The sequence below is a fragment of the Haliotis cracherodii genome, unplaced genomic scaffold (genome assembly GCF_022045235.1).
Source record: "Haliotis cracherodii isolate W230 unplaced genomic scaffold, xgHalCrac1.p SCAF_3, whole genome shotgun sequence".
NCBI classification, from domain to species: domain Eukaryota; kingdom Metazoa; phylum Mollusca; class Gastropoda; order Lepetellida; family Haliotidae; genus Haliotis; species Haliotis cracherodii.
In genome coordinates, this window is record NW_027266286.1 from 55,241,109 (window position 1) to 55,267,187 (window position 26,079).

At 36.9% G+C, this 26,079-nt stretch overlaps 1 protein-coding gene across 1 annotated transcript; it reads left to right on the forward strand.

The window, feature by feature from the left end:
• The first annotated feature begins 4,658 nt into the window (after positions 1–4,658).
• Positions 4,659–21,617, forward strand: LOC139476086 (uncharacterized). The gene is made up of 11 exons (XM_071259335.1): positions 4,659–4,986; positions 5,521–5,650; positions 12,762–12,790; positions 13,139–15,954; positions 16,051–16,768; positions 16,853–16,951; positions 17,135–18,043; positions 18,140–18,861; positions 19,552–19,900; positions 20,000–20,593; positions 20,693–21,617. Exons 1-11 carry the CDS (start codon positions 4,659–4,661, stop codon positions 21,493–21,495), a joined length of 7,497 nt encoding a protein of 2,498 aa, XP_071115436.1. The 3' UTR covers positions 21,496–21,617.
• Positions 21,618–26,079: the final 4,462 nt, after the last annotated feature.

Below are 26,079 nucleotides of genomic sequence, written 5' to 3' on the forward strand. Positions count from 1 at the left end.
TCGGCAGCATACTGCCACTCAGGCAACTCGTGTAACAATACATGCTTACGGTGCTGAATCGTCTGCGTGTCATCCGATGGCCACAGCTTACTGCATGTCATTTGAATCAGAGGCGTCAGTGGTGTAGATCCCGTCAGCACTGGACGTTGGGCTAACTTTTGGCTAATGTCATGTTTCTGACAAATCGAGGTTCTCTTCCACGACCGAAGGAATCGAGTTTGGAGACATCCTAATGACCGTTAAATGGATGTTAATGTCACACAGCTTGATTGTTTTGGGGGTGGTTCCATAAAAGTATGGGGTGGTATCACAAAGACTGGCCCAATTATGCTCCAAATTGTCCATGGCAGTGTCACAGGTCAATTCTTTCTGGACATCACTGCACCCCTCAGGGTGCCATTTGCACAAGGTGTTGGGCAACGATCATCTTTCAAGACAATAATGCACAGGATTGTGACCCATTTCCTCCAAAAGTGAAACATCTATGTCATGGCATGACAAGCACTCAGTCTTGACCTTCACCCTATTGAACACATCTGGGACGTTGTTGGCAGACGTGTACGTTAACGTCAAACTCCATCCACCACTCTCAAAGAACTCGGTGTTGATCTCACTGATGAGTGGAACTAAATGAGTCAAGCTGACATTGGTCGACTCTTCAGAAGAATTTGTGCATGTCTGGCCACCAGAGGTGCTTTGTACCCGATATTTGTGATTCTGGCTGCAGATGAAAATTTCGATTTTGACGAGGACCTTGTGCGCCACCACCTCGTCACACCAAACATGGAAACCCATTAGACCTGATTAATGGGTGAGTGAACATATTAATCATTTGGCATGGTTCGGATTATAAAAGGAATTAAAGGCATGGAACAATATTTCACTGTGGCAAATAAACAGGTTCAGTTTGGTTTTTGCCGTATACATGTTCATGATCAAGACCAGGGTCTGTATTCATAAAGAACAATCTTAGAGTGCTTAGCAAGACTTAAGTCAGAGAAATTCTGAAGAATAACAAAAGTTACTCTTACTCTACTTACTATCTAAGAATTTTCATATTCATAAAAACTTAGCACTTTCAAGTGTATAATGTGACTGCGAGATACTTATTCATTTCCACACAGCCTGACAATGATTTCATGTTGAGCCATGGACTCACAAACAGAATATTAGAGTTGCGCCATGTTCATAGCATCATTTATGTATATCAAATGGAAATGACAACATCACTGTATGACTTGAAACCAGATGCCCCCCCAAACAGTCAAATTATGCTTTAGACAATTTAAGTTGTTGCTTCGTTGTAGCAAGAATCATATCTGGGCAAAATGCCACACTTTATTTCACGCTTTATTGAAACATTTATGTCTAAATCTGAATTTGTCCACATCGTTTGACTTTGATTCTAAAACGATCATTTTACCACTGTCTATAATTAAGTGTTACAATGTTTGTTAATATGTGGTTCAGGTAATAAATTCACTTACAAGTGTTGCTTAGCAAATATATTCACTTCTATTTGCAATGTGTTTTTAGCTTTGAACAATCGCAAAATAATCATTCCATATGGCGCAGCAGTTTGTGGCAGTGTGCTGCAAGCACCACTCATCTCTTTGTCATGTTTCCATTTTGATTTGGGTTGATCCTATGTTCATACAGAAACATCACTGAAATATGGTTATTGTTTTCATAAAACAAGGACAATGTTTGTAATGTTCTGTTTTGTTTCTTTTTAAAGAAATTACTTTGAGAGGATTAATCATCAGCGTTTGGAAAGTGTGAAGTGGAAAGTGGTAAAAACTAATTTGGGACCATGTCCCCTCTTAACATGCTAAAGAAACTAGTGCTATTTACTTCTTTAGTATTGTGTAGAAGAATACTCTTGAATGTGATCAAAATATATTACATATTAATATTGCTTATGAAATGAGGTTAATTTGAATCAATAAGTAAAGATAATGCGTCTATATTTGAAGTTATGTAAATGAAAATAGACTGTTCATAGAACTGAAAATCATTGAAGATGAATACATAAATACAGATTGAACATAATAACAATAAAGCGACAAAACCCTTTTCATATCCAATAGAAATCTCTGCATAAAGCAGAGTCGATTGTATAATTCCGACTTTTCATGAGCATGTGTTTATGAATCACTATCAAATAGTGACTATACCAGGGGTTCGCGAAAATGTGAGTGTATCCTGCCCCACCGATGGCACCAGTCACAAAAAACATGCAGAGGCAAGTCAATTGTTTACCTGAAAAAAACACGTCAACATCTGGTATAGGTCAAAATAGGGAAGTGCATTTTTGTCACTGATGCGTCAAATATGGAAATGTCCACAAGAAATAAAGAAAGACATATTATTCCTATTTTCTCAGATATTCAGTGAGTTACAAAACTTAGCAGTCACCTTCATCACATAATTAGGAGTCAATTTTGAATAAATGGTAAGAAAACATTGATTTTTCACTACCCCATTCTTATCAAATGTGCTCCATAGCTTAACAGTCAAATTAGTTAATATTCTTTTGAACACTCCTTTCCTTTAAAGGTACTTGTTATTGAGTTACATGACACATCATATGATATGTAATGTGACCTTCAAAGTCAAAGAGTTCTAATTTTTCTATAATCAGCGCAGGGCTTACTTAGATACGGTGGAAATTCCCTCTCAGGGTTACTCTCAGAGTTTTCACTTTCCTCCTAGTTGGATGCTACTCTAATTATAACTACAAAGTGTAACTCTCAGCTAAAAGTATTCTTAAGACAATTCGTAGAATGTTTATCAATACGTCAAACTTCCATTCATTTGAAATGTTCTCAAAGAGGATAATTTCATCAACACCAAAAATGACTTTGTCACGAAGCACAGTCGCATCCATAAGAAACCACAATCATACAGATTCCACCAGGTAGTTTGATGTCACCAAGACACCTAGACCATGGCCTTGAGAGGGAGAAGAGACATCTTGCCAACCAGAAAGCAGTGAAGGATTATTATAAGGCTGTTTCACCTCTAGTTAGACGGGGAATTATGTATATGGAAATGCTAAATGCGAAATTGGAAAACAAGGACAATTTTTTGTACAGTGTTCAATCTTCTTATCTATTGGACTTCCACTTTAGTGCATATACTGATTCGTACTGTCAAAAACAAACAACGTGTTTTGCTTGAGCAATTCTTCTCGTAACGCCCGCTGCAATTTTGGTTGTTTCATTTCAACAGTCGCTGGTATCTGTGTCAGATAACTTTGTTTTTTTACATTATGTAAAGAACCTACTATCATGAGTGAGTGAATGAGTGAGGTTTTACGCCGCCTTTAGCAATATTCCGGCAATATCACGGCGGGGGACACCAGAAATGGGCCTCACACATTGTACCCATGTCGGAATTAGAACCTAAGTTTTCGGCGTGATGAGTGAACACTTTAACCACTAGACTACCCGACCACCCCTTACAATCATGTGCCTGAGGGGTGGATCTCTTCAAACTGTAAGGGGAGGGGGGAGGTGTAGCCGAGTGGATAAGGTGTCGACTCTTCACGCCAAAGACCCCGGTTAAATTCTTAACATTGGTACAATGTATGTAACCTATTTTCTGGTGTATCCTGCCGTGATATTGCTTGAATATTGCTAAAAGAGAGTAAAACCATACTCACTTTCTCACTCACTCAAACTGTAGAAAATATATTTGAAGTATAATTATGAAAACGTCTTTGAATAGGGAGAAATAAGTATTTCTAAATGCTACTAAAACAGGATAACCCTATAACAATTAATGTCAAGAACATAGTGACTAATGAAAATACTCTAAGGCATTGTAAATTCAACAAGATCTCGATCAATACATAATACACTAATTTTGCATATATTTAGCTCAATGTTGAATTTAACAATGAGCCATCATGATTTGTTTTTAGTACTTATTGTGGATGCAGTAGTCCCAAGCATTCTGTGCTTGTCGTACCAGGTGACTAAATTGTTTGCCTGTGACAGACCCGATTGTTTACACACCGCTGTCATTTTGTTGAAATATAGATGACTAAACGATGACTAAAGATGACTAACTGGTTTGCCTGTGACAGACCCGATTGTTAACACACCGCTGTCATTTTGTTGAAACATAGATGACTAAACGATGACTAAAGATGACTAACTGGTTTGCCTGTGACAGACACGATTGTTTACACACCGCTGTCATTTTGTTGAAACATAGATGACTAAATGATGACTAAATATGACTAACTGGTTTGCCTGTGACAGACACGATTGTTTACACACCGCTGTCATTTTGTTGAAACATAGATGACTAAATGATGACTAAAGATGACTAACTGGTTTGCCTGTGACAGACACGATTGTTTACACACCGCTGTCATTTTGTTGAAATATAGATGACTAAATGATGACTTAAGATGACTAACTGGTTTGCCTGTGACAGATCCGATTATTTACACACCGCTGTCATTTTGTTGAAATATAGAGTTAGACGTGGAAGAAGAAACAGGCAAAACTGCTTTTCTCCAAAGAGCCGAGATATTGTCTTTGCGAAAAATGGAGAAGGAATAACTTAAAAGACCTAACAGAAAACAACAACTTATTCTTGTAACAAATTAAAGTTAGATTGTATATCATCAGGAAGTCCTTTCCATGGATCCTGAATGGTATGAAGACTCTGATGTCGTCCTATCAGAGGATGAAGAAGACGAAGATGATGATGAAACGGACGACAGTTATCTATTAGCAGAAAGTCAGCCTGAAAGTGGAGAAGTGTTGAGTGGCAAAAGAGTCCCTGTGAAGGATGATGAAACCTCCGTCTGTGAGACACGCAGTGACTCTGACAGTGGAGAAGCTGCAGTGTCTTCAGACATTGTTCATACTCCCCCCCGGAATCTGCCAACAGATCAACTATGTGAAGGTCGCAGGTTGTTGACAGATGGTGGTAATGCTCTTGATGGAAGAGTCTTGCACCCTGGAAGTAAGTACTCACAATGTCGCCAGGACCATAAAACTTAATAAAATCACAATGTATTTGTGGCACCGTATGTATAACAAAAATCTTTAAACAGGTTATCTCAAAATTAGAGATAAGGGGCTTTTATTGGAATTTGGTGAAAGAGTCGAAAGATGATCAATTTTATGGTTTCTGCTGACAGCTTGAAATAATACAAAAGTAAAGTCTGTGCGTATTTTACAGAATTTAATTGCTCGTAATTAAGGGTGCATATAACACATGAGTGCGTATTATACACGAATAAATGTACACGAATTGTGTACATTAATCAGTTGGAAGGGTGCTAATTTGGATTGTTCACAAGCAAATATATTGGCAAATATGGCCGTGGGCGTTTATTAGAGCGGGGTGCTTATTACGTCGAATACGGTATTCGGAAATGTGATTCATAATACAGAAAATCACTTCAGTTCTTGACAAGATGGTCATGTGGCAGTTGTATCTTAATTGTAAATAATATACCAATCAAGTAATCACTGTTTTTTTTACTTCCTCAAGAAGAGGATTGTGGTGTGCAGATTCCAGAGGACACTGTCTTTTACACCAGGGGAAGGAATTCTCACAATGTTTTCAATCTCAGTGGAAATACTGGCTGCGTGCATGTTACATTCAAGGAAAACAAAGAACAGCAAAAAAAATTTGAAATTATAATCCACGTTGGTATTTCTTAAGATCAGGTACATCCAAATTGTTATTAAGGTTCGAATAGGCTATTGCACATCATTTTGTTTTCAAAATGGAATAAACTTTGGCACATGTGTAGTTAGTAGTGGGGTATGATCTATGTGTTCTGTTTTTGCGATATTTTACGTTTTGAAATATACACAAAGAAAAAGGTTAAGCACATCCCTATTTCTGAACCATGACAAATGGCAAAAATCATGGCATAGGATGACTGACCACAGGAGCTGGGCAATACCAGTGTTATCGGATAGAACAATCATTTGACAACAAATAAAGAAGATATTGGTGAGTTGTGATTGAAATTTACTGTCAAAAACATCATGGTAACACAGGTACTGTTTTTATACCTCAGACAGTATGTCAAAAAAGTATGGAGCTTCAAGTAAACGAGTTACGTTTGATGTTTCATGTGAAAATGTTCCTTAAAGTTTCTACTTGACATGACACGTGAAACAGATCAGTAACGGGTATAACCGCCACGTGCCCGGATGACGCATTCCACCCTGCGTCTCATTCCTTCAGTCAGATGTAGGATCTGTTGATGGGTCAACAACAAAAACATTGTAGATATCGCTTCAATGAAATTGCATTACAATACTTTGCAGACCACTGTGACGTCATTGGTTACCATGACGACACAATCAAGTGACATCACAAATGGCTCTGCTACTGAAGCTTATTACTGTCTACAAACTAAAAAAGTTGGAAGAATTATGTTTGATGATAAATAATATCTCACCCTCTTGTCTTTTGATAACAAATATATCAACACTCATTGGTAAAAGTGGGACAACTACTCGGCAAGCTTCAGAGTTTTTCCACACGAGTTGATATGTTTGATATCAAAAGACGAGGTGAGATTCTCTATTCGTTGACATGTATACTGTTGACATATCCAGGTGAACTTCCGTGCCGTAGCATTATTGTTAACATATCTATTTGATTTTATATATTTCTAAATCCTGTATTTGCCTTGTGAATTGTGTGTGTTTCTTCCTTTCGTTTGTGAGTGAGGGAACTCATCACAATCTGTGTACGAATCTGAGTATGTTAATGTTTGATACATGATTTCTTACTTATTATTCAGGAGGGGACACATCTGTATTGGACTCAGGTGAGTTGTGTTCATATGATACTATTATTATCCCCCGCCACGAAGTGGAAGGGGCATATAGGAATGGGTGCCGTCCGTCCGTCCTTCCGTCGGCCGTCCTTCCGTCCGTCCGTCAGTCCGTCCGTCACATTTCGTTTCCTGAGCAGATTTTGAAAACCGTACTATATTTCTTCATCAAACTTGGCACATAGATAGGTCTAGTGGTGAACTGGTGCCTTTTGATAGTTTGGGATTTTAAAAAAATGATTTTTTGAGCTTCCATGGCAACGACTTTGATTTAGACTGAAAATGGCGGTATTCCTCGTTTCCGGAGCAGATCATAAAAAACGTACTATATTTCTTCATCAAACTTGGCACATAGATAGGTCTAGTGGTGAACTGGTGCCTTTTGAAAGTTTGGGATTTTAAAAAAAGTTATATTTTTAGTTTCCATGGCAACGACTTTGATTTAGACTGAAAATGGCGGTAGTCCTCGTTTCCGGAGCAGATCTTGAAAACCATACCATATTTCTTCACCAAACTTGGCACATAGATAGGTCTAGTGGTGAACTGGTGCCTTTTGATAGTTTGGGATTTAAAAAAAAGTTATTTTTCAAGTTTCCATGGCAACGACTTTGATTTAGACTGAAAATGGCGGTATTCCTCGTTTCCGGAGCAGATCTTGAAAACCGTACTATATTTCTTCACCAAACTTGGCACATAGATAGATCTAGTGGTGAACTGGTTCCTTTTGATAGTTTGGGATTTAAAAAAATAATATTTTTCAAGTTTCTATGGCAACGACTTCGATTTAGACTGAAAATGGCGGTAGTCCTCGTTTCCGGAGCAGATCTTGAAAACCGTACCATATTTCTTCACCAAACTTGGCACATAGATAGATCTAGTGGTGAACTGGTTCCTTTTGATAGTTTGGGATTTAAAAAAAAGTTATTTTTCAAGTTTCCATGGCAACGACTTTGATTTAGACTGAAAATGGCGGTAGTCCTCGTTTCCGGAGCAGATCTTGAAAACCGTACCATTTTTCTTTACCAAACTTGGCACATAATGTCATCTCACAGTATTGAATACATTTCCTTTCTTGTCGGTAAGTTCTGCATTGCTTGAGTCAATGTTCCTCCAAAAGTGTCATGGACACAGTTGTTGCAATCTCTGACTAACTTCTTTCAGAAACACAACTCATTACAAATACAACAGTGTAACTGATCTTAAACCTACTCAACTGTATAAACAATATATATTCTTGTCAACCATAGTCTGTACTTCACTTGCTTGATAATGGTGTTAGAACCTACACCGAAACCATCGCTCCTAATTGTAATGAAGAAGATGTTCGTCCATATGTCTCATCCTTCCTCATTACAAATTCAGTAACATATTCTATCATATACTGCAGATGGAAAAACAACACCAGCAATCATTTTTATTTAGTGCTGCAATTAGGCCATTTACAAAAAGGCCCAGTGAACATTGTTCACAGGAGCTAATGCATTGCACACACCCGACATGTCATATTGGCGGGGGATGTGAGTATTTCATGCTTGTTATTACTCACCTGTGGGGATTCCGGGTAAGGATAAAGGTCCCCGGCAACCTATACCTGTTGTAAAAGGTGACTAATTAAATGGATCGAATTGTGACAATGTTCATTCTATGTCATCGCACCCAAATTGTGTGGATCAATCCTCATGCTGTGAATCTCTGCACTGTTTGGTCCAGATTTGATTATTTACAATTTAGCTGGGATATACAAATAATTACAGAGGTATATCATTGTTGAACACTTTGAATAAAATATTCTCTACGATAATAGATAATCTTGTTAAAAGGTGGATATCCACACAAACTTTGTTGTCAGAATGTCAAGCAGGTATCAGATAAAATTATTCTACTATTGAACAGGCCTTTACTCTTTATTTATTGATTCAAAAGCATCTCAGGAAAAAAGGTTGACATGTTTACTGTATATTTGTAGATTCAAAACAAAGCCTTTGACTCTTTGGATTGACTGAAGTTATTGTATTTATTGCTTAAATCTGGTATTCACGGAATCGATTATTATATAATAGGTACAGAAATGTCTAACCATCTGTACGAGTTAACAGGTATGTAAGGACTGATATGGTTACAACAGAAATAACCGTTAGGTTGCATATTGTCACCTGTTCTGTTCCTATTGTATGAAGAATTAGTTAAAGAAATAATCTCAAACGACAGTATGGGAATCTCTATTGACGACACCATTCATAATTTATCAATACTGTTGTTTGCCGACAATGTTGCTATCTTCGCTGACTCAGTTGTATTGTTGCAGAAGATAATTTGTAGGTGAATATTGCTTTAAATGGGGTTCATCCATTAATGTAAGTAAGACGAAAGTAGTAGTATTAAATGGCGCGAAAATGTCAAGAACTGAGAAACACATGAGAAATGGACGATTAATGGAAGCGCCATAGAGGTGATCTCATACCATAAATATCTAGGTATTATCTTTTCATGCAGAGACCCCAGACGATCCTGTGTAGAATATGTCTTCAACAACCGATGCTTGCTGTAAAATGTGACTAACGGAATCGGGTGGTCAGGCTCGCTGACTTGGTTGATGCATGTCATCGTATTCGATGCTCATGCTGTTAATCGAAGGATTGTCTGTTCCAGACTCGATTATTTACAGACTGCTGTCATATAGCTGAAATATTGTAGAGTGAGGCGTTAAACAACAAACAAACAAATAAGCAAACTTTTCATGCAGAAATATGTTTACAAAGGTACATGTATGTGAGACACTAGCTATCCGAGCGGAGAAAGCCTTGCATGTTATCAAGCGATTTATTATCAAATATGTAGACTTGCCACTTGATTCAGCATTTAGATTATTTTAAGGGGAAAATTCAGCCAATCCTATGATATGGTATAGGGCTTTAGCGTATGAATATTCATAATTTTTCAGAAAAAGTTCATACTAAATTCTGCAAGCTTATATTAAATATTAGTCACAAGGCATCGAACAAAGTTATATTGGGAGAATGTCGTCGCTTTCCTCTATGGTTTTATGCCCGTTCTAGAGTTATAGCCTACTGGAAAAGAGTTACTAGATATCCCTCTAAAAGATATTCTAAATGCTGTCATGACTTAATAAGAAATAAGATGATGTTGGAGATATTAACTGCGTTTCATTTCTGCGAACTACCCTTTTCCAGTCTGGTTTTGGACGTGTCTGGATTAAGCAAGGTGTCGGAAATAAAGATCTGTTCTTGTAGCTGTTTAAAAAGAGAAGCAAGGGCATCTACCAACAATACTACGATATCAAAGTGTCGAAATCCGTAACTTACTATTCAGATTTCAAGCTTCAAATCACGCCAGAAAGATATCTGGTAGCCATAAAAAAACATTAAACTTGAGCCGAGTATTAACAAAATGTAGATGTAATTGTCATGATTTGCATATCAGAGCCCCCAGATTTCCCCAAACTCCTGAAACAGAAAATACTACATATTTTTACTGCAACAATGGTACAGAAGATGAATAGCATGTGTTAATGATTTGCCCAGAACCAGTGACATAAGAATAAAATATTACCTAACTATTTTGTAATCAGGCCCTTTAATGAAAGGTTTCTGATACTAATACAGTCTGGTGACGATAGTCTCTCAATTAAGCTATCTCTATTACTGCATCATATATTTCGCAAGAGAACACTCCGTTTGTTAGCAAATGTACAGCATATATTAAGGCTCATTCGTTGTAACATTTACGCCTTAATTTAGACATATTGTACCATTAGTCTTCTCGGCACATACATGAATAAACTGTCTGTCTGTCACAGTGTTACTGTGTACGATATATTATTCAATGATGGATTTTGCTTAATGACTATAAAACGTGTTTTATGGATTTTATTTACAGGCTCAACATCTGTCGGTGTCATTGGTCCATTTAACAGTATTGTGGACAGGAACATTACCATGGGCATAAACTATGGGTCTGTTGTACAATCTGGCGGTAAGTCTGTTTAGTCAAGAAGAATGTAGGCCATCGGCCCATACTCACAGTGGTGGTTCATTATAATATGTTTGCAAAATTGATATACTGTGGTTGACAAAATACACTGTGTACACTATATTGTTTATTATGTGGGAATTAAATACTAAACCTAACAAGAGTCTCTCAAATGGTTTGCATGGTTGATAAACATGGTGAAGTGTTTTATGGTCTTAACAGGAGAATATTAAAATTATGAATAGACAGTTGCAGTATATATGTTTTAGCTATATTTTTCTTGAGGAGGAAATAATATTTTTCAGATCCTAATAAAATTATCTTCTTCATAATTACTTTTGCAATGTATACACCACCTTTATTCTCTATATATGTATGTTGTAATAACAACCAGTCTCAACCTTAGACGTCACGCCGAAGACCCGGGTTCGATTCCCGACATGGGTACAATGTGTGAAGCCCATTTCTGCTGTCCCCCGCCGTGATATTGCTGGAATATTGCTAAAAGCGGCGTAAAACCAAACTCACTCACTCACTCACTCAACCTTAGATGGCATGAACTGCTACGAAATCTTGCTAGTACCAGTCTGAATTGAGAAAGAATGATTTATTTTGAGTAACCTTACCTCATTGCATCTTCACTTTTCTCTACCTTTGAACTCGTCACGACATGGCTGAAATATTGCTGATTTGACGTAAAGCATAAACTGACTCACTCACTCTACTTTTGAAAACTTTGACAGTAATGACCCAAAGACGAAATTCGAAATTCTTTCAAATGTATTTTTGGGAAACAAAACACTTCCTTTTTTTAGTAACAAACTACATTTGTACATGGATTCATAACTTGAATCTTCCAATATACCTAACTGTAACAAGTATTTTTTTTCAGGCTGATAAAAAGTTCCCAGTACATAAATAACTCGTTTTCAAACAAACGCTTTTACCCACAGTCGCAAAAAAGAATAATCTTCATTTGAAATTAGTCATACGACTAACCAATGAAATATGATCATGGTATCTTTGTATACTGTTATAGCGTTTCAATTACAGACATTTTACATGTTTTTGTTCAGTTACACAAAGTGGTTACACTGAAAACAAAGCTGTTGTCGGAACAAACAATGGAACTATCAATAAGATTTGAGCTAGTTGTTGTAAGTTTTATCAACTGTCAAATACGAACACTGTGTACAATGAAACTCCTTTGTTATTTTTTGTATGTAGCCTTCATGCAGAAATGTGAAAATCCTGACTACTTGTGTTACGTGTACATTAAAGCCTGTGTACATCACGGAGTTTGACAAGCATCCAATGATGCGAATCCGCCCGATGAATTAATCTTATTCCCAAATTAACCTGATCGCCGTGATCTAACTGAAATGTGTTCAAAGCGGCATTTAACCCACACTGATTCCCTCACGAACAGAGTGTCAAATCTCTTTTCATTACTTAAATAAAGCGACAAAACCCCTTCGATATCCAATAGAAACCTCTGCACAAAGCAGAGTCAATTTTAACGATTACAACTATATCATGAGCATCTGTTTTTCAATCACTCTATAATAGTAATGATACCAGGTGTTCGCGAAAAGGTGAGCGTAGTAAGGAAGTATCAATTAGTTATTCTATTATATATCATGTCTCGTGGATTGAAATTGTGGCAATGCCTGTATATATCCTCCAGTTACCTCCTTGGTGCAAGTCTTTCAAGTGTTGTTCTCTGAGGGTCTTCTTATGTTATCATTACTATCAACGGTTTTACGATTCGTTTCAGAAAATTCGATTTTGAGCAGCCTTCAGGGTGAGATGTTTTTCTCTGGTCAGTTATGCTCTCTCACAAAAATGTATAGTGATTTTCTTTGTGATTGGTAAGATTGTTTTGTAAAAGGGCTAAATTAACGTCCAATTTCAAAAGGGCCAAAACACCACATTATTCAGGAAGGGACAAATCTGTGTTGGACTCAGTCATAGGTGTTTTCATATGATGCTATTATTAATAATAACAGGTGGGGGTTACGGGTAAGGATAAATGTCCCCAGCAAAATATTCCTGGCGTGAAAGATGACTAAATGGATGGAATGGTCAAGCTCGGTGACATTGTTTATTGCATGTCATCGTTCCCAAATTGTGAGGACCAGTCCTCATGCTGTCAGATACTGAATTGTCTGGTCCACACTTAATTCTTTACACTATAGCTGGGACATTGCTGAACATGTCGTTAAAGAACAAATAAATCATACCAAGACATATTAGATAACATATTATACATATATTGTATTTTTGTAATTCGTCTATTCATTTAATTTGATTTTTTTTCAGACCAGAGCAAACTCAGACTTTTCGATATTGACGAGCGAGTACTTGTTAAAACTGATGCAATCAGTCAGTTCGAAAATCACTTGTCGCATCATGGAATGATTATAATCACTGGACGATCCGGTGAAGGGAAGACAATGGCATCTCTGTTGCTGTTGAAGGTTTTTTTATCGAAACATTCCCACACACCATTGATATTGACGGACCCTCGTCAGTGGGATCTTATTCCTGCATCTCGTAAATCGAAACAGAAGTATGTTGTACTCATTGATGACATATTTGGCCAGTCAAATCTGGTACAGGATCTTCAGACCAGGTGGGAGCAAAAGTTTCCAATGATGATGCCCCTGGTAAAAGCAAGAATTGTGTCTCTTATTATAGTTTCCAGAACAAATATCTTTCAATATAGTAAATCCAATCTCACAATGTTCGAGAACTCTTCAGCAAGAGAATTTACCTTGGGGTTTTCGAAAGAAGAGAAGCTTCTTGTTTTAGAAAATCATATCAAAACCTTTGCAAAAGACCTGAAGCTTACTGCAGAACAGAAGATTCGGATCATACAAACAGACCAACTGTTAGGATTTCCACAATGTTGCTATCTGTACGCCACCAGCAAACCGAAACATTCTGAAAGTGTTGCTTTCTTTACTGAACCAATGAGGTACTTGGCAGACTCTATAAAGAACATGCGTGACAAAGACCCTCTGTCATACCTAGTGTTATTACTCGTGATGTTTCATGACGGGGTATTGCCAAAAAAAGTTTTTCAACCTTTTGAAGGGGAACCTGTAGATATACCCTTTCTAGATAATATTGTTCAAATATGCTCAGTGAAACAAAAACCAACCCTTTGCATCATGAAAGACGTAGCAGACAGTTTGTTGACAGTATACCTATCCTTGAATGAAAGTAACTATACATTCCTACATCGCTGCATTTATGATGTCATATTCCTTGAATTTTGCAAAGGCAGTTTGTCAAAGGGAATTCAAATGTGTGCCATAAGTACTCTGCTTGAATATGTCAGAACAAAACCTGCAGCTGACAAAAGGTATGGTAGTGATTGGATTGTAATAGTTTCAGAAGATATGTTTGGTATTCTTGCTGAGAGGATTACAAAAGAACTTTTGTCTGACAACTGTCAGTTGGTAACTGCTCATCCATGTTTGAAGGATACGGACTTCATTTCCTTTCTGACAAAATCCTGGGATGTGAAAAAAAAAGCACAAATAGCAACACACCCAGTAGAGAAACAGGTAGTCAGTGCAACCATATACTTCACGGAAGAAGCAGTGGACGTCCTGACCAACATATTCACCCAGGACACCCAGGAGGCCTTACCATTGCAGCAAACCACTTTGAAGTTATTTGAATATGAATCCATCACTTCATATCTCACTATGGCTGGAGCATATAATTTGGCACTTCATTTGCTCAATTCACAAAAGGCAACGGACGCTGACCATTATGAAAAGACAAGAAATAGTATGTTTGTCTGTTCATTTTATAAATCAAACTCTGAAAAGGTGGCACTTCTATTTGAACAAGATGCTGAGCTAACAACAGAATGCGTTATAGCGGCATGTGCAGCTGAGAAAGCACATGAAGTACTCTTTGATATGGCTCTTGGTTGCATGGAGGAAACTGATTCAGACATGGACACCCTGCAAAATATGTTATCACTGTGCATAGAACGCCAACAATTCCACTTTTTCAAGGGATTAATCAGTATGATATTGGAACCAAAAAGAATGCAACGGACATTTAGACAAATACTGTTGCAATTTCATAATGCAATTCCTACATTTCTTCTAACAACAAATGGACAAGAAGAACAGTTCAATTTAAAGGATATATTGACAGTGCTGAATGATGTGGAAATGGGAAATGTTACCGATGACTGTGTTCTCCTATCTGCAGGATGTAATGATACCTTAGCTTTGAAGGCTGCTATTCACCATGGAGGTAACGCCCACTGCACAAATAAATGTCAGCAGACACCTGTTCATCTTGCAGCAAAGTATGGATCTGAGCAAACTTTGGATTTCCTTTATGGGCTTTGTGGAAATGCCTCTCCTGGAGATATATATGGCTTTACACCTCTGCATTATGCGGCACTATCCTCGTTTCATAGTTCCGAAAAAGTGTTCACTGCACTGAAGTGGAAGTCAAAGATAACTGACAAAACGCTAACTGGAAAGACAGCCCTGACACTGGCTGTAGAAGAAGAAAATATTGGCTCTATAGACAGGTTAATACTGTCAATCAAAGAACAGGGTTTACATTGCGAATATCCCATGCACGTTGCCGTGTCTGCTCTGATCTGTACACTACAAAGATGTCATACCACCAGAGATGTTGCCTTAGTGCAACGCAACAAAGCTAAGATGATAGCAGTGTTGCAGCACCATGGATATTCGTTACTGGATGTAAATAATAAAAACACAACCTCTCTACAAATGATTGTGAAATCAGGCACCGTACATTTATTGACATATTTACTAAAATTTTCCAATGTAAACAAATGTGTTATTCGAGATACGGAAGTACATGTTACCATTGACAGTTTGAAGTCCCTTATTTACTGTGCTGCTGAACATGGTCATCTGAACGTTTTCACATATTTCTTTGAAAACATGTCATTCCAAACTGATAACCACGTAGAGGACTATGTGAAGTCCGCTCTGTGTAATGCAGCTGAGAAAGGTCACCTCAACATTGTCCAGTTCTTTGTGGAGAAGGGTGAGGATATGAATATAAAATATGAAAGGGGTGTGTCGCCTCTGTGCATTGCAGCTAAAAATGGTCATTTGAAGATTGTCAGATATTTTTATCTTAAAGGTGCTGATATGAGTATTACGCCAACATATTGGGATCCACTTCTGATCAGTGCAGCTAACAATGGCTACACTGAGATTGTTAAGTGTTTGGTAGAGGAAGATGCTGATGTGGATGTGACAGATGAAAATAGACACTCACCCCTGTGCTGTGCTGCTCGAAATGGCCACACTGACATTGTCCAGTACTTGTCAGAGACAGGTGCTGATGTGACTATTACAGATGAATATGGGAACTCACATACCTGCATTACAGCTGAAAATAGAGAGAATAAAAGTGAGAAGTCTTTGGGAGAGGAAGATGTTGATGTGAATATCATAGATACATATGGGATCGAACCCCTCTGGTGTGCGTTTGGAAATGGTCACATTGGAATTGTTCGATACTTGGTAGAGCATGGTGCCAGTGTGCATAATGCAGATGCATATGGGAACCCATTCCTGTGTAAGGCAGTTGACAGTGGAAACACTGAGATCGTCAGACTCCTTGTGGATAAAGGTGTTGATGTAAACACACCAGATACATTCTGGACATCAGTTTTGCGGAGGGCAGCTGAATGTGGTAACACAGAGATGGTCAGAATCCTTGTGGAGAAAGGTGTTGACGTAAACATAACAGACACATGCTGGACATCACTTCTGCAGATTGCAGCTGAACGTGGTGACACTGAGATGGTCAGGGTCCTTGTGGAAAAAGCTGTTGATGTAAATATACCAGATACATTCTGGACATCATTTTTGCAGAGGGAAGCTGAAGGTGGTAACACTGAGATGATCAGACTCCTTGTGGAGAAAGGTGTTGATGTAAACACACCAGATACATTCTGGACATCAGTCTTGCGGAAGGCAGCTGAGCTCGTCAGACTCCTTGTTGGGAAAGGTGTTGATGTAAACACGACAGATACATTCTGGACATCAGTTTTGTGGAGGGCAGCTGAACGTGGTAACACTGAGATGGTCAGACTCCTTGTGGAGAAAGGTGTTGATGTAAACACGACAGATACATTCTGGACATCAGTTTTGCAGAGGGAAGCTGAAGGTGGTAACACTGAGATGGTCAGACTCTTGGTGGACAAAGGAGTTGATGTAAATATACCAGATACATTCTGGACATCAGTCTTGCGGAGGGCAACTGAGATCGTCAGACTCCTTGTGGGGAAAGGTGTTGATGTAAACACGACAGATACATTCTGGACATCAGTTTTGGAGAGGGCAGCTGAACGTGGTAACACAGAGATGGTCAGACTCCTTGTGGAGAAAGGTGTTGATATAAATATACCAGATACATTCTGGACATCAGTTCTGCAGAGGGCAGCTGAACGTGGTAACACCGAGATGGTCAGACTCCTTGTGGAGAAAGGTGTTGATGTAAACACACCAGATACATTCTGGACATCTGTTTTGGAGGTGAACGCTGAACTTGGTAACACTGAGATGGTCAGGCTCCTTGAGGAGAAAAGTGTTGATGTAAATATACCAGATACATTCTGGACATCATGTTTGCAGAGGGCAGCTGAACGTGGTAACACAGAGATGGTCAGACTCCTTGTGGAGAAAGGTGTTGATGTAAATATACCAGATACATTCTGGACATCAATTTTGTGGAGGGCAGCTGAATGTGGTAACACAGAGATGGTCAGGCTCCTTGTAGAGAAAGGTGTTGATGTAAATATACCAGATACATTTTGGATATCAATTTTGTGGAGGGCAGCTGAACGTGGTAACACAGAGATGGTCAGGCTCCTTGTGGAGAAAGGTGTTGATGTAAATATACCAGATACATTTTGGACATCAATTTTGTGGAGGGCAGCTGAACGTGGTAACACAGAGATGGTCATGCTCCTTGTGGAGAAAGGTATTGATGTAAATATACCAGATACATTTTGGACATCAATTTGGTGGAGGGCAGCTGAACGTGGTAACACAGAGATGGTCAGGCTCCTTGTGGAGAAAGGTGTTGATGTAAACATAACAGATACATTCTGGACATCATTTTTGCGGAGGGCAGCTAAACGTGGTGACACTGAGATGGTCAGAATCCTTGTGGAGAAAGGTGTTGATGTAAATATAGATACATCCTTGACATCAGTTTTGTGGAGGGAAGCTGAACGTGGTAACACTGAGGTCGTCAGACTCCTTCTGGAGAATGGTATTGATGTAAACACACCAGATACATTGTGGACATCACTTCTGCAGAGGGCAGCTGAACATGGTGACACAGAGATGGTCAGACTCCTTGTGGAGAAAGATGTTGATGTAACTATACCAGATACATTCTGGATATCAGTTCTGCAGAGGGCAGCTGAACGTGGTAACACTGAGATGGTCAGACTCCTTGTGGAGAAAGATGTTGATGGGAATTTACCAGATATATTCTGGACATCATTTTTGCAGAGGGTAGCTGAACGTGGTAACACTGAGATGGTCAGACTCCTTGTGGAGAAACGTGTTGATGTAAATATACCAGATACATTCTGGACATCAGTTTTGGAGGTTGAAGCTGAAGATGGTAACACTGAGATGGTCAGACTCCTTGTGGAGAAAGGTGTTGATGTAAATATACCAGATACATTCTGGACATCAGTTCTGCAGAGGGCAACCGAACGTGCTAACACCGAGATGGTCAGACTCCTTGTGGAGAAAGGTGTTGATGTAAATATACCAGATACATTCTGGACATCAGTTCTGCAGAGGGCAACCGAACGTGCTAACACCGAGATGGTCAGACTCCTTGTGGAGAAAGGTGATGATGTAAATATACCAGATACATTCTGGACATCAGTTCTGCAGAGGGCAGCTGAACGTGGTAACACAGAGATGGTCAGACTCCTTGTGGAGAAAGGTGTTGATGTCAACACACCAGATACATTCTGGACATCTGTTTTGGAGGTGAACGCTGAACTTGGTAACTCTGAAATAGTCAGGTTCCTTGTGGAGAAAGGTGTTGATGTAAATATACCATATACATTCTGGACATCATGTTTGCAGAGGGCAGCTGAACGTGGTAATGCAGAGATGGTCAGACTCCTTGTAGAGAAAGGTGTTGGTGTAAATATACCATATACATTCTGGACATCATGTTTGCAGAGGGCAGCGGAACGTGGTAATGCAGAGATGTTCAGACTCCTTGCGGAGTATGGTGTTGATGTAAATATACCAGATATATTCTGGACATCAATTTGGTGGAGGGCAGCTGAACGTGGTAACACTGAGATGGTCAGGCTCCTTGTGGAGAAAGGTGTTGATGTAAATATACCAGATACATTTTGGACATCAATTTTGTGGAGGGCAGCTGAACGTGGTAACACAGAGATGTTCAGGCTCTTTGTGGAGAAAGGTGTTGATGTAAACATAACAGATACATTCTGGACATCATTTTTGCGGAGGGCAGCTAAACGTGGTGACACTGAGATGGTCAGAATCCTTGTGGAGAAAGGTGTTGATGTAAATATAGATACATCCTTGACATCAGTTTTGTGGAGGGAAGCTGAACGTGGTAACACTGAGGTCGTCAGACTCCTTCTGGAGAATGGTATTGATGTAAACACACCAGATACATTGTGGACATCACTTCTGCAGAGGGCAGCTGAACGTGGTGACACAGAGATGGTCAGACTCCTTGTGGAGAAAGATGTTGATGTAAATATACCAGATACATTCTGGACATCAGTTCTGCAGAGGGCAGCTGAACGTGGTATCACAGAGATGGTCAGACTCCTTGTGGAGAAAGGTGTTGATGTAAATATACCAGATACATTCTGGACATCAGTTTTGGAGGTTGAAGCTGAAGATGGTAACACTGAGATGGTCAGACTCCTTGTGGAGAAAGGTGTTGATGTAAATATAACAGATACATTCTGGACATCATGTTTGCAGAGGGCAGCTAAATGTGGTAACACAGAGATGGTCAGACTCCTTGTAGAGAAAGGTGTTGATGTAAACATAACAGATACATTCTGGACATCATGTTTGGAGGTTGAAGCTGAAGATGGTAACACTGAGATGGTCAGACTCCTTGTGGAGAAAGGTGTTGATGTAAACATAACAGATACATTCTGGACATCATGTTTGCAGAGGGCAGCTGAATGTGGTAACACAGAGATGGTCAGACTCCTTGTAGAGAAAGGTGTTGATGTAAACATAACAGATACATTCTGGACATCATGTTTGCAGAGTGCAGCTGAATGTGGTAACACTGAGATGGTCAGACTCCTTGTGGAGAAAGGTGTTGATGTAAATATAACAGATACATTCTGGACATCATGTTTGCACAGGGCAGCTAAATGTGGTAACACAGAGATGGTCAGACTCCTTGTGGAGAAAGGTGTTGATGTAAACATAACAGATACATTCTGGACATCATGTTTGCAGAGTGCAGCTGAACGTGGTAACACTGATATGGTCAGGCTCCTTGTGGAGAAATGTGTTGATGTGAATACACCAGAAACATTCTGGACATCTGTTTTGGAGGTTGAAGCTGAACGTGGTAACACAGAGATGGTCAGACTCTTTGTGGAGAAAGGTGTTGATGTTAACATAACAGATTCCTTCTGGACATCAGTTCTGCAGAGGGCAGATGAACGTGGTGACACAGAGATGGTCAGACTCCTTGTGGAGAAAGGTGTTGATGTAAACACACCAGATACATTCTGGACATTAGCTTTGCGGAGGGCAGCCGAATGCTGTAACACTGAGATGGTCAGACTCCTTGTGGAGAAAGGTGTTGATTTAAATATACCAGATACATTCTGGACATCAGTTCTGCAGAGGGCAGATGCACGTAGTAACACTGAGATGGTCAGACTCCTTGTGGAGAAAGGTGTTGATGTAAACATAACAGACACATTCTGGACATCAGCTCTGCAGAGGGCAGCTGAATGTGGTAACACTGAGATGGTCAGACTCCTTGTGGAGAAAGGTGTTGATGTAAACATAACAGATACATTCTGGACATCATCTTTGCAGAGGGCAGCTGAATGTGGTAACACTGAGATGGTCAGACTCCTTGTGGAGAAAGGTGTTGATGTAAATACAGGTATACATGGGCACACACCTCTTTGCAGTGCATCCGTTAATGGACACATTGATATTGTCCGTTTTCTTGTTGAGATTCGGTATGCCCTTGTCCTTCTGCGCACTGCAGCAGAAAATGACAACATTGAGATAGTCAAGTATCTTTTAGACAATGGGGTTTATCTTTACATAATGAAAACATATGGTAATTTCCCTCTTTGCACAGAAGTTGCAAATCTACACCTTCAGATTCTTCAGTATCTCGCTAAAAGATGTGTTAATGTGAATATGAAAGATAGTTGCTGGAATATACTTGTGTGCACTGTAGTTGCCAATGGACACTCTGAGGTTTTCAAGTATGTTGTTGAGAGTGGTGCTGATGTTAATATGACAGATAGCCATGGCAAATCACTAATGTGCATTGCAGCTGAAAAAGGTCATATTGAGATTGTCAAGTATCTTCATCAAAAAGGTGTTCCTGTGAATATCACAAAGGACAATTTCAGATAACTTGGCCACGTCTACATTGTCAGTTATCTGACTGAAAAACAGACAAGTCACATCGGACACCAAAAACAGTTATATCTTTGAAATAGAATCGAAGGTGGTGTGAAAATGCAAAGAACATCGGTCAAAATATTTTGATGAAACTATATACCCAGGACAGAGCAATGTAAACATTTAACATCACATCAGCATTATTTCAGCCATATGGCGACAACACATGGGATCCAAAGGCACTTTCAAACAGTCAGTAGCGAGTGTGCCCACCTTGTGTTTGTTTCAGGCCCTCATTGGGGCAGTACACGTTAAAGATGTTGAAGGCCTGGAAAATGGCATTCCATATCTGAGGAAGGATAAGCTACAGTTTCGGCAACGTTATTGTCATCCCAGACATGATCAAAAGCTCCGATTGTACTTAAACCTGCGACCCGTGAAGATCCGAGGTAAGATAGGTCTTCAGCAACCCATGCTTGCCGTTAAAGGCGACTATGCTTGCCGTAAGAGGCATATAACGGGATCGGGTGGTCAGACTCGCTGACTTGGTTGATACACGTCATCGTATCCAAATTGCGTGGATCGATGCTCAGTCATGTCAATCACTGGATTGTTTTAGCCAGACTCGATTATTTACAGACCGCCGCCATATAGCTGGAATATTGCTGAGTGCAGCGTTAAACAACAAACAAGCAAGCAAGTACTTAATACTGCCATAAAATATACTTTTTAGGTACGTCATAATGATCTGACGTAATGGTGCTGTTCAAATTATCATCATTTCTGCACTAAACACACCTTAGAGTGGTTTTCGTTAATAAACACATCCTCTGAATATAACCCTTTATATCCCTAATTAGGTAATTATAGTAAGAGAATATCTTTGTTGCAAATACATTATTATTATTGCCACATTTATTGCACCTGATAATATCTTTATGTGTCATTCATTACTTTAATTTCCTCTTATGCTGTATGTAGTTGATAGTAAATATGTGTGTACATTATTAAAACAAAACATAGCATAATGTTGATGATAAATATGTGTGTACATTATAAAAACAAACATAGTATATGGTTCATAGTAAATATGTGTGTACATTATAAAAACAAAACATAGCATACAGTTCATAGTAAATATGTCTGTACATTATTTCAGCAAAACATAGTATATAGTTCATAGTAAATTTGTATGTACATTATTAAAACAAAAAATAGTATACAGTTTATATTAAATATGCGTGTACATTATAAATACAAAACATAGGATGTAGTTCACAGTAAATATGTGTGTACATTATTAAAACAAAACATAGTTTACAGTTCATAATATATATGCGTGTACATTATCAAAACAAAACATAGCATACAGTTCATAGTAATTATGTGTGTACTTTATTAAAACACAATTTAGTATATAGTTCAAAGTAAATATGTGTGTACATTATTAAAACAAAGCGTAAACTATAGTTAATAGTAAATAAGTGTGTACATTATTAAAACAAAGCATGATATATAGTTCATAGTAAATATGTCTGTACATTATTAAAACAAAACATGGTATACAGTTCATTGTAATATGTGTGTACATTATAAAAAACAAAACATAGTATATACTTCATATTACATATGTGTGTACATTATTAAAGCAAAACATGGTATATAGTTCATAGTAAATATATGTGTACAATATCAAAACAAAACATAATATACAGTTCATAGTAAATATGTGTGTACATTCTTAAAGAAAAACATAGTAAACAGTTCATAGTAAATATGTATGTACATTATTAAAACGAAACATAGCATACAGTTCATAGTAAATATGTCTGTACATTATTTAAGCAAAACATTGTATACAGTTCATAGTAAATATGTATGTTCATTATTAAAACAAAACATGGTATACAGTTCATTGTAAATATGTGTGTACAGTATAAAAACAAGACATAGTATATAGTCCATTGTAAAAATTGGTGTACATTATTAAAGCAAAACATGGTATATAGTTCATAGTAAATATGTGTGTACATTATGAAAACAAAACATAGCATAGTTCATAATTAATATATGTGTACATTATTAAAACAAAAAATAGTATACAGTTTATATTAAATATGCGTGTACATTATAAATACAAAACATAGGATGTAGTTCACAGTAAATATGTGTGTACATTATTAAAACAAAACATAGTTTACAGTTCATAATATATATGCGTGTACATTATCAAAACAAAACATAGCATACAGTTCATAGTAATTATTTGTGTACTTTATTAAAACACAATTTAGTATATAGTTCAAAGTAAATATGTGTGTACATTATTAAAACAAAGCATAAACTATAGTTAATAGTAAATAAGTGTGTACATTATTAAAACAAAGCATGATATATAGTTCATAGTAAATATGTGTGTACATTATTAAAACAAAGCATGGTATATAGTCCATAGTAAATATGTGTGTTCATTATTAAAACAAAGCATGGTATATAGTTCATACTAAATATGTGTGTACATTATTAAAACAAAACACAGCATATAGTTTATAGTAAATATATGTGTACAGTATCAAAACAAAGCATGGCATATAGTTCATAGTAATTATGTGTATACATTATTAAAACTAAACATGGTACATAGTTCATAGTAAATATGTTTGTTCATTATCAAAACAAAACATAGTATATAGTCCATAATATATATGTGTTTACATTCGTAAAACAGAACATGGCATGTTGTTCAAAGGTAATATGTGTGTGCCTTATTAAAACAAAACATGGTTTATAGTTAACAGAAATATATGTGTATATTAGTAAAACAAAACACAGCATATAGTCCATAGTAAATATGTGTGTACATAATTAAAACAGAACATAGCATCTTATTCATAGTTAATATGTGTGTACATTATCAAAACAAAATATAGTATATAGTTCATAGTAAATATGTGTTGACATTATTAAAACAAAGCATGGTACGTACTTCATAGTGAATATGTGTGTACATTATCAAAACAAAATATCGTATATAGCTCATAGTTAATATGTGTGTACATTATTAAAACAAAACATGGTATATAGTTCATACTAAATATCTGTACATTTTAAAAACAGAACATAGCATCTTGTTCATAGTTGATATGTGTGGACATTATCAAAAAATGTATAGTATATAGTTCATAGTAAATATGTTTGTTCATTATTAAAACAAAAATAGTATACTGTTCATAATTAATATGTATGTACATTATTAAACCCAAACATAGTATATAGTTCATAGTAAACATGTATGAAAATTATTAAAACAAAACATTGTATACAGTTTATATTAAATATGTGTGTACGTTATAAAAACAAACCATAGTATATATCTCATAGTAAATATGTGTATACATTATGAAAACAAAACATAGTATACAGTTCATAGTAAATATATCTGGATACTCTTAAAACAAAACAAAGCATATAGTTCATAGTAAATATTTGTGTACATTATTAAAACAAAACATAGTAAACGGTTCATAGTAAAATATGTGTACATTATTAAGACAAAACATAATATACAGTTTATATTAAATATGTGTGTACGTTATAAAAACAAAGCATAGTAAATATTTCATAGTAAATATGTGTGTACATTATGAAAAAAAAACATACCATAGAGTTTATAGTAAATATGTCTTAACATTATTTAAGCAAAACATAGTATACAGTTCATTGTAAATATGTGTGTACACTATTAAAACAAAACATGACATTTAGTTCATAGTAAATATGTGTGTACAGTAATAAAACAAAACTATAGCATATAGTCCATAGTAAATATGTGTGTACATTATTAAAACCAAATATAGTATATAGTTCAAAGTAAATATGTGTGTGCATTATTAAAACAAAACATAGTATACAGTTCATAGTAAATATGTCTGTACATTATAAAAACAAAACATAGTATATAGTTCATGGTAAATATGTGTGTTCATTATTAAAACAAAACATAGCATATAGTTCATAGTAAATATGTGTGTACATTATTAAATAAAAACATAGTATGCAGTTCATAGTAAAATGGATGTACATTATTAAAACAAAACGTAATATACAGTTTCTATTAAATATGTATGTACGTTATATAAACAAAGCATAGTTAATAATTCATAGTAGAAATTTGTGTACATTATTAAAACAAAACATAGTATACAGTTCATAGTAAATATGTCTGTACATTATAAAAACAAAACATAGTATGTGTGTACTTTATCCAAACAAAATATATTATATAGCTCATAGTAAATATGTGTGTACATTATTAAAACAAAACATAGTATGTAGTTCATAGTAAACACGTGTGTACATTGTTCAAACAAAACATGGTACATAGTTCATAGAAAATATGTGTGTACATTATTAAAACAAAACAGGATGTAGTTCATACAGACAGACAGATTTATTCGGTAATGTGGGCCATATAGCCTTGGTTACAATGTCAGTACAATATAAATTTAGTCATGTTTTTCTAAATTTAAATATCTTATACAGGTATACAGAAGTCAGTTTTATTACATTGACATGTTTGCAGTTAAGAATATTTGG